Source organism: Neovison vison, chromosome 6 (assembly GCF_020171115.1).
Source record: "Neovison vison isolate M4711 chromosome 6, ASM_NN_V1, whole genome shotgun sequence".
Taxonomy (NCBI): Eukaryota; Metazoa; Chordata; class Mammalia; order Carnivora; family Mustelidae; genus Neogale; species Neogale vison.
In genome coordinates, this window is record NC_058096.1 from 12824349 (window position 1) to 12835025 (window position 10677).

The 10677-nt window shown below is 45.7% G+C and overlaps 1 protein-coding gene across 1 annotated transcript; it reads right to left on the reverse strand.

Moving 5' to 3' along the window:
* Positions 1-553: 553 nt before the first annotated feature.
* On the reverse strand, positions 554-9703 carry SOD1 (superoxide dismutase 1). Its single transcript, XM_044251030.1, has 5 exons — positions 9522-9703; positions 5280-5373; positions 2998-3067; positions 2074-2191; positions 554-994 (listed from the first exon to the last, which is right to left on the reverse strand). The coding sequence occupies exons 1-5, from the start codon at positions 9591-9593 to the stop codon at positions 887-889; spliced, it is 462 nt and encodes a 153-aa protein (XP_044106965.1). The 5' UTR covers positions 9594-9703; the 3' UTR covers positions 554-886.
* Positions 9704-10677: the final 974 nt, after the last annotated feature.

Consider the following 10677-nt stretch of genomic DNA (forward strand, 5'->3'; position numbering starts at 1 on the left):
CCACATTCAAACATTTCCTTGGTCCCATCTTAAAAAGCTACGGTATTTTCTTTAAATGGTTAATTTGAAAGCAGACTGTGCCAACCTCTACTTTTATTATAAACTAAATAAATGTCTGTAGGTGTATGAAACGTGGAATATGTGCCATTTTGGCAGGTAGGTAAATTTACTCTTAGCTGAGGCTTACTATTCACAGTTTCACTAAAAGTTATCAAAGTGCTCTCTCAAACCGTAACATTTACTTTTTAAAATAAACTTAAATACTTTTTGAATCAAAATGCTAAGTAGCTAACCAGGGAAACCACCTTAATTTCCCTGAAGCTGACAAAGGATAGCTGTCCAACCAAGATTCAAAATGAGGTGTTAGCTAAAAGACCAGCTGCTAGAAATTTAAACCCTCTTCTGTCATTCTGAACACTTTGAAAAGCAACCTCTATGAAACAGGTCATATCTGTCAACACATTACTAACTCTGTTCCATTCAAGCGCTCTATAGGAGTTATCAAGAGCTAATTTAATAGAGTTTCCATTTGGATACTTCAACAGGTTCAAGATGCAGTGCCATATGGTGTATTTATTGCGGGCTTGAATGAAAATTGAAGAAATTCACACAATTAAGTTTAATACCCACGTATGATTATTAAGCCTGGCAAAATACAGAGATTGTTGAAACAGACATTTTAACTGAATAGGAGTTTTATAAAATTATATAAATCTTCCAAGTGATCATAAATCAGTTCTCATTACAGGTACTTTTTAAAGCAATTAAAAAGTCACACAAATTACACTCTTAAGGTTACAGTGTTTAATGTTTATCAAGTTAAATTTCTACAACTAGCAAGGTAACAGAGGAGCTACTAGGACTCAGATCGCATCCTAGGGAATATTTACTTGGCGATCCCAATGACACCACAAGCCAAACGACTCCCGGCGTTTCCCGTCTTTATACTTTCTTCATTGCCACCTCTGCCCAAGTCATCTTGTTTCTCATGGACCTTTAAAAAGTTTTGAGAACATTAACATAGCACAATCAAGTAATTACCACCTATTCCCAACAATACCCAAAAGATTTTTAAGAACCACTCAATACTAGAAAAGACCATGTTAAAATAATCCTAGCATGGAAATACACTAATGTTTAATCTAGTGGTAAACAAGAGAAACTACTATTCAAAGCTTTTTCTTTGTGATAGAGACTAAGTTCATTGTAAACACTAGGTAAGTGTTGCTATCTCTAAAAGAAATACTAAAAACCCGGGACAAGTGTTACAAGCTGCCATGTACCAGTTTGAATCCTCCACAAGAAATTTTAGTAGCCTGAGTTAATAACCTTCTTTCATAATAAACACTTTAGAAGAAAAGGAAAAGGAAAGTGAATTTTAAAAAACCCAAAAACGTGCCTCATGAACTACCAGTCTGTAAATAAATATCTTCAACTATTTAAACAACAGTATTTTAAAATTGGCTCCTCAAACATTGATCGATGATTCTTCTGCTTCGCAACCATAGCTGGAGAAAACTCTAGGGTCACCTGAAAGGAAAGGACTACAGAAGGTTTACTGTCCTCTGGGGCAGGCAACACAGAGCCCACGCCACTTGGGGACTACGAGAACCAGATGCAGCTCCCGTGGGTAACTCAGGGCAATCGCTTCCCACAAGTTTAACAAATGGTGGTGACCTGCAAATATGAACAAATACCAATACTGAGGTCTGTCTCATCTGGACGTCACGAAATGTTCTGTTGAACTACAAGGGGGACACTCAATCACGGCAGGAAAATCCGGCCATTTTAAAACCAGACGGTGACAACTACTGTTTCTCCACGATACAGATATAGTATGACCAAATGAAACCTACTTAATTACCACATCTCTGCAGAACAGTGTCACAACCAACCTACATCAACCTAATTCACCTTCACTGTGATCATCAAAGTAATTGCTTTTAATCTGGACTGAAGGTACAATGTGCGTGGATCCTTAGAAACCAGGAATAATAATCATGAATCCATGAAAAGATACATGTCTGTGTATTAGAAGAAATGGTATGCACATCCTAGCATACAAAAACTCACCACCATTGTGCGGCCAATGATGGAATAGTCTCCTGAGAGTGAGATCAGAGAATCTTCCATGGACACAATGGCCACGCCATCCTTGCCAGCAGTCACATTGCCCAGGTCTCCAACATGCCTAACAGGGAAAGAGTCATCAGGAATTGGGGCTGACTTCCATTTAACATCAGGCTAGTTGGTGAACTAAGTTAATGACTGAGTCATACAGAAGGGTAGGTATGGTATGTATCAAACAGGACCCACTCTTCCAGATGGACAGAATTTTGGAACATACAAACTAGAAACTGACATTCTAGACACGCTGCTCTTCAAAGCTTCCAATCTACAAGGTAATGCTATGGGCAGAATTGCAGGATGGGGACACATCTCTGATTTCAGAGGTAAAGTACTGAAGGGTAAACTTGAAGTTACTGAGTTACACCTGTTAATTCTTGGCCTGGCTAAGAATGCTATGCCTCAGGCCTGTTATAAAAATAAATTCAGCCCTGTACTTAAATTTAACATTTTCCTGAAAGGCTCTCAGGAAACACACATGCAAATGGACTCACTGAATTTTCAGTATCAAATTTTTACCTACAAGGCTTCCTATGTTTCACAATGATGGTTTATGTTGCTGGTGGTTGACAGTACTGTTACTCATGACATTTCCTGTATTAGTTCCCTCTGGCACTTGTATCGGTTCTATATTCAATAAATGCTACAAAACCAAATCACGTCCCCATGTGTCAATTCCTCAGCCCAGAGAGTAAGCTGCTCTAGTACCTGGGGCAAAGGGGTTACTTGGTGGGGGCAACAAATTCAAGAGCAGAGGTGGGAAGGCCTACTCAGTTATGTCAGCATGCAATCTGCAAGTAGATACCTGTCCTGACCCCAACAAGCCATGGCCAAAATTTTAGTTAAGAGTTAAAGCACTTCGTCACTCACCTCTCTTGGTCTTTCGGCCCACCGTGATTTTTGGATAGAGGATTAAAGTGAGGACCTGCGCTGGTACAGCCTATTTACCAAAACAAAAACAAAGGTAGCCAAATTAGGAATCAGAATTTCAAAACCACAATTCTAAAAAGAAACTGGTCATTGCTAAAACCTCAAATACAGAAAATGCTGACCTACATCATGACTTCTAGGTTCATAAAGAGAGGAAGCAACACCTCAGTATAAACAAAATAGGCGAGCAGTAGAAACAAGTTCTAACTACTCTGTAACACGAGTAAAGGTAATATCCTTCTCTGGGCTTTGATCTCCTCACTGCCCTGTAAAACAAGAGGGCAGGACGTGATCGTCATGGTTCTTCTATTATTAAAATCCCATGATTAGGATCCTGGTTTGTGAGGTGGCATACCGTACCTACAAGAAGCTGACCGCCCCAGCAACATACAACCAGCAACCACTGTCGGTGCCCTTTACTTGGGGCAAGCAGACTGGACACGGCACCTTAGAGCTACGAGCCCAGGCTGTTGCCTCACAGAACTCCACAGAGTGCCATTCAGAACAGTCTGTGAAAATGGTGCTCCTGTGCCTCACGGAAAGCCAATCTCACAGACAACATCATCAATGCAGAAGGCTCGTTAGTGACAGGCTTTCTTCACTCAGCAGGTAACGGAGTTTCCATGGCTTACAGCTTCTACCCAGCGTCCCCAGAGAGAAGACACACAGGTCACAGGAAATAGCACGGTAAATCAAAGACACAGGGCAAATGCCACCCAACACAAAGTGGTTTTGGGGAAAAAAAAAAAAAAAAAAAAACCTGAGGAATTTTAATTGTCGAACTGGCTCAAAGCTGGTCATTAAATCACAATTTTTATAGGAACCAAATTACAGAACATAAAAACAATCCAGCAAGACGAATAAATCAAGTTCTCATCATAAAAAGTAAACACTGGGGGCGCCTGGGTGGCTCAGTGGGTTAAGCCGCTGCCTTCGGCTCAGGTCATGATCTCAGGATCCTGGGATCGAGCCCCGCATCCGGCTCTCTGCTCAGCAGGGAGCCTGCTTCCTCCTCTCTCTCTCTCTCTGCCTGCCTCTCTGCCTACTTGTAATCTCTCTCTGTCAAATAAATAAATAAAATCTTTAAAAAAAAAAAAAAAAAAGTAAACACTGAGTTCACGTTACTCGAATATGGTAAAAGATGACTAAATGCATATAAGCTTTTGCTAACTTGCATCTAATCCCAAAGTGAGAAAACAAAACTCAAACAAAAACACCAACAGTTTACATTGTTCAGACTGTAACTTACTTCTGTCCTACTAAGGCTCTTGTGTTGGAGGTATAAGCTACTCTTACAGGTAATGCAAATAAACGCAGACCCCGTGCTGGCAGCACCCACCCTCAACCCAGCTCACAAAGGCCTGAGATTACTATGGAAGGTAAGAGTAGCTTAATTTTTTGTTTTCTTAAAAAATACTTGAGGGCATCTGGGTTTCTCAGGTCATGCTCTCAGGGCCCTGGGATCAAGTCCCACATCGGGCTCTCTGCTTGGCAGGGAGCCTGCCCTCTCCTCTCGCTCTCTGCCTGCCTCTCTGCCTACTTGTGATCTCTGTCAAATAAACAAATACATCTTAAAAAAAAAAAATACTTGAAGCTCTTATAATCAAGGTATAATCATGATTAAAAAAAAAAATCAACTTCTTGGGGCACCTAGGTGGCTCAGTGTGTTAAAGCCTCTGCCTTCAGCTCAGGTCATGATGTGGGGTCCTGGGATCAAGCCCCAAGTCCGGCTCTCTGCTCAGCAGGAAGCCTGCTTCGCCGTCTCTCTCTGCCTACTTGTGATCTCTTTGTGTCAAATAAATAAATAAAATCTTAAAAAAAAAAAAAATCAACTTCTTGGGGTGCCTGGGTGGCTCAGTGGGTTAAAGCCTCTACCTTCAGCTCAGGTGATGATCTCAGGGTCCTGGGATCGAGTCCCGCATTGGGCTCTCTGCTCAGCAGAGAGCCTGCTTCCTCCTCTCGGCCTGCCTCTCTGCCTACTTGTGATCTCTGTCAAATAAATAAATAAAAATCCAAAAAAAAAAAAAAAAAATCAACTTCTTCCCCTTCCTTTCCACACTTAAGAATCAGTTTTGCAGGTCATTTCCCTAAGGCTGACCATAGTAATCCTACTGACTTTTTTTCTCCATGTTGAGGGTTTTTAATGTTTAGGGGTAGCTCTACCCAGTCTCACTTATCTTACTAGCTGAAACAAGTAGCCACTAGACCAAAACAACACCCACCTTGTGTATTATCTCCAAACTGATGGACGTGGAATCCGTGCTCGCCTTCAGTCAATCCTGTAATGGTTCCTGACACCTCAACAGGCCCCTTTCCCTTTAGTCAAAGAAAAGTGCAAAAAGTTTGAGAGAGCAAGTGCTTCTGAACAAAGAAAAGAGTTGAATAATCTTTACCAATCACAGGGAAGTGGAAGGAACGCGGACATGGGAGTCGAAAGAGCTGTCCAAATCCCAGGCCCACCAATTTCTAGCAAGCTATTTAACTGTTCTAGGCTGGGGACCAACACAAGGGAGATGTGACCTTGTTCTAACACTCACAGCCCAGGAGCCCTACAGCCAGCATCACAATTAATAGCCAAGAAAACGCACTTAGCTGAATGGCAAGTGAGCACTAAAATGGTGGATGTGTGGATGTTGTAGGGTTTGACTCTCTTACAACGGACACCACATCCATACAGAATATGGCTATTTATATGAATAAGTTCATGACTTCTGTAAATACTTTTCTGAATACATTTGCACCTGCTGAATATATGAGTATGTATCAAACTTGTTGACCCAAATGTTGGCAGCACATGACAACACGTCATTTTCTTCATGCACACACACTTCCATACAGCAAACATACAGATTAGCCACCCAAAAAAAGAAAAGAAAAGAAAAGAAAAAAAGACACCCTGGAAACGTCCAACAGGATACCCTAGGATCCCGGTTCTCCAGTCTCTCACTAGGGGTATTTATCCATCTCCAGCATAGCTATTTTTTATTAACAGCCAGAAAATATCCTATCCCACTTTCCCGGGGGACTGATTCTGGTCTAAGCCAAGTTATTGTTTCCTAAAGTCATTTTAGGCCCTCAAACCTAGAAAACCACCTCCCCACTTGAGACCGAAAAGAAAGGGCAGTTAAAAACACTACAGCAGGGGCGCCTGGGTGGCTCAGTGGGTTAAAGCCTCTGCCTTTGGCTCAAGGCATGATCCCAGGATCCTGGGATCAAGCCCCACATCAAGCTCTCTGCTCAACGGGGAGCCCGCTTCCTCCTCTCTCTCTGCCTGCCTCTCTGCCTACTTGTGATCTCTCTCTGTCAAATAAATAAATAAAACCTTTAAAAACAAACAAACAAACAAACAAACAAACTACAGCAGCACACCGCTATCTCCATGTAAGCAATGGTGACAGGTAACAGTGCTGCAGGGCTGCAGACAGAAATAAAGACCTTTTGCAGCTAAGAGATCTTAGGAACAAAAATAAAACACAAGTAGTATCCATACCACACACTTATACCCATGATGGCGGTTTTTTTTGTTTGTTTGTTTGTTTTTAAATAGCCAGGGCCAACAGTTACAAGAGGGGTTAGCCTCCGTGGCTCAAGAAAGTAGTATGTCAACTTCTGCCCTTCTTTGCTTTTCTTTGAGAACAGACTAGAATTCTTCTAAGCTTTAGCTCTGGAAAAACTAAAACGTGAATGTTAGTCCCTCAGATGCACTGTATTACCGACAGCACAGAGACAAAAGGGCAGGTTCTTCCAAGTCGCCATTAATGGGTAATGCACAGAGCACACATGAGCGTTTCAACAGTCAGCGACCTGGGTGCCACCTATAGGGCCAGACAGTTACCTTAACTGACTGCAACAGGTCAGGGAAGCAAAAAGCATAAACTCATCCTGCAGGGTGCTGTCCTGACCTAATAAGGGCTCAGTGTGGCTTCCCTTTTTCAAGAGAAACTAGTAATTTGGTCTTACAGATCAAAACTTCTGATTTTTAGAAATTGGAAATGAATCCAAAATTTTAAACACTATACACCAAACAAATACAGTTTATTTCCAATTTAACATCCCTGCATATCCGTAGAGCTGTAATGCTTTACTACACTAGAATCTTTTATCAGGTACAAACAGCACCACCAAAATGAAGTTTGGAACTTAAAAAAAGAGGGAGCCCCACAAGAGACTCAGGGAAAATGGAAAAAACTCCGTTATGTATGGATTCACAGCTTGACTTCTGAAGGTAACACCCATGCCATTTCTCCAAGGCCAAAGGAAAGGTATTCCACAGAGGCTTCTGAGATTTTTTAGTACTGGCGGAATTACAAAGGAAAGAAGAAGAGTGAAACAAAGTCTGGCAAGTGAAAACAGCAAAATTTAGTCAATGACAAAGCCTTTTTCCAGAAAATTTGGAAACAACTTAAAGGAAAAAATTAAGCTCCCTCGCATAAATTTCAAAGATTACTTTTCCCATCCTCTCACATTTTTGCATGCCACTTTAAAGATTAAATCTCAGCACCTGGGTGGCTCAGTCATTAAGCATCTGCCTTCAGTTCACGTCAGGATCCCAGAGTTCTGGGATCCAGCCCAGCATCAGGGCTCCCAGCTCAGCGGGAAACCTGCTTCTCCCTCTCTCCCTGTCTCTGTCAAATAAATAAACAAAAAAGTCTTAAAAGAAGTATTAAATCTCATTCATATATTAAGTATTCTGTTATGATTATCAAGCCAAGTACAACAGACAATTTTCCATCAGTTCCTAACCTCACTAAGATTTGGGGAACAAGTCTTACCACAAGCACGTTCCTTGTAAAACATGTGTTTTGCAGTATTATTAATGAGCACTTTTATATAGTTTATTCTTTGACCATTTCAGTAATGGGCCTATTGGTAGAGCAATTTCAAAAACCACTTTACAGAGATTTTGGTTAAATGAACGCTCCAACAACAGAGTTAAGTGAACTCCACATCTCCTGACTTCCAACTCCTAAAAACCCCATCCACTACCCTCTACCAACAGTTATCAATTCTTGGTGCAAATCTGTACTACTGTGGAAACTTTGAAAACAGCAAAGCTCAGACTGCACTCCGACAGATTTTGATAGAAATAATCTGGAGTTGGCCCCAGAAATCAACACTTTTTAAAAAGCGCCCCAAACAAGCCTACTATACACCCAGGGTTTAAAAAAACAAACAAAACAAAACAAAACAAAAAAATTCACAGGTCTGGAAAACAACCAACACGGGAGTCCCATCAGCTCTCTTGCTTCTGGAGCTTTGCATGTGGAAAAGGAGCTTTGTCCAAGGCCATCTTCTCTGCCTTTACAGCCTGACCATGACCCAGAGTAAGGGTCAGCAAACTTTTCTGTAAGGGGCCACACAAGGTCTCTGCCCTGTTAAAGTCAAAAACAAACCGAGACTAGCCTTGAAAATTCCCTGATCAGACAAAACCAATTTAGTCACACAAGCATAGCTTAACTGGCTTATTTTGCAAGACTAACTTGACCTGGGTCATTTCTTATTTATGCCTCTGAAAATCCTAAGCAAAAGGTCAAACTGTTTGCATCCCAAGGCCGGTCTTTGGTAAACACCAACCAATTTCTTATTCTTATTTAAGAAAACTGTGGTGACCCACGACTGTGAAAGATAGTACAGTCCCTGCCTTCTCACTCTGTAAGCTGCTTTACGGCAATATACCATGGTTTGGTCTGAGCGCTCCTGGGTCCCGACTACCTCCCGGCGTGTGCACAATAAAGCTTTTACTAATTACTACCTCAGGGACTCAAGGGTTTCATCTCGGACTTGTCAGTCGCATGATTCTTGTTTTTCAGGGCCTTCTGAACGAACCGTGCACCGGCCACCCTCTTAGCTCCGGGGCTGCACAACACCCGCCCCGGCACCGGCTGTGCCCGCAGGCTGCAAGCTGCAGACCCCTGAGCGGAAAGGAAGCCCCGAAGTGGGGTTACAGATGCGACCGAGCCCAGGTGGCCCCGCCGCACTCCCCACCCCCGCCCCGGACGTCAAGGGCGGGCCAGGCCGGAGACTGCGCAACTCCGTGTTCTGGAGCCTCAGGACCCAGAAAACGACCCCGCAAGGAAGGGCCACAGCCGCCTCAAGCACCTCCTCCGCCCGACCTACAGACGCCGGGGCGGCGGCCCAGGCCCGCGGGCCAGCCAGCCTCCGCCCTCCCCGCCGGGCCCGCTCTCTGAGCTCCCCCCCACCCACCGCCCCGCCAGGGTCAGCCCCGGCTCCTTCCCTGCACCCCCGCCCAGGCCTCGCCACGCACCGCCGCCCCCGCCGGGCCCGCCCGGTGACTCAGCACTCGGCCGCCACACCGCCGCGGGGCAGAAGCCTCGGGCGGCGCGAACCCGCAAACCCCGCGCGGCGGGGGCGTGACGAGGGCGGCCCGCGGGCCCGCCGGCCGCCGCTCCCGGGCACAGGTGCGCGGGCACCGCCTCGCCGCTGGCCTCCGCCCCAGCCCTTGCCTTCTGCACGAAGTGGATGGTGCCCTCCACCGGGCCCTGGCCCTTCAACACGCACACGGCCTTCATCTCCATGACTCGCGAGGGCGCGCTCCGGTCCGGGCTCCGAGGGCTGCAGGGACCCCGAGGACAACGCAGGACGCCGCAGGAGACGCCGACGCAAACCGAGGTGGTCGCGCCGCGCTCTTATAGGCCGGCGCTCCGCGCCCCGCCCACCCTGGCCCGGAACCAATCGCCGCCCGCGCGCTCAGCCCGCTCCCCACGGGGCGTCGGCGCGCGAGTGGCCAGGAGTGACCGGCCGGGGGCGGGACCACGGGGCTGCGTGGGGAACCTTGCGTCCCGCGCCGCCGGCTCCCTCCGCCCGGAAACATGGCACTGTGGAAAAAGTCGGCCTTTCTCTTCCAGTCCGTAGATCTCTGTGCGCGAAAGGGGAAAAATGAGGTACACGTGGCACGCGTTTGATACTCTACGTCACTTTGTGTGGAAGCGTCAGGGTTTATAAGGGCATTGTCTCGTCTGTGCCTCAGGAATTGGGACGGTCGAGCGCGGCGCTTTTTGTCGTTTCGTTTCTCGTCCTGCGTTCTGGGCTTCCCGACGGTGTGGAAGCGGCGCGTCCCCTCCCAGCCCCTGGCGCCCGGCGTTACCAATTTGGTGAGCGGAATTCTGTGTTCTTGTCGCCTTTTCCCTGTTGGACTAGGCCCACCACCGTGAAAACACCAGATCGCCGGCGCGGTGCCTCCCGCACCTGGCTCGTGTGTTGTCGGCTCTACTGCCACCACGGTCAGGGAGGAGGGCAGACGGGGCGCCAGTCGTTCCAGACCCGCAGGCTTACTCAGCCTTCAACGGAGATCTTTCTCTCTCGCTCTCTTTTTTTTTTTTTTTTTTAAGATTTTATGTATTTATTTGACAGAGGGAGATCACAAGTAGTCAGAGAGGCAGGCAGAGAGAGAAGGGAAGCAGGCTCCCTGCTGAGCAGAGAGCCCGATGTGGGGCTCGATCCCAGGACCCTGAGATCATGACCTGAGCCGAAGGCAGCTGCTTAACCCACTGAGCCACCCAGGCGCCCCAAGGGAAATACTTCAAAAACATGTTATGAAATGAGCAAACAGTCCAAAATGTGTGCATTTTCAGGATAAACCTACGCACTGTGCGCTCAGAA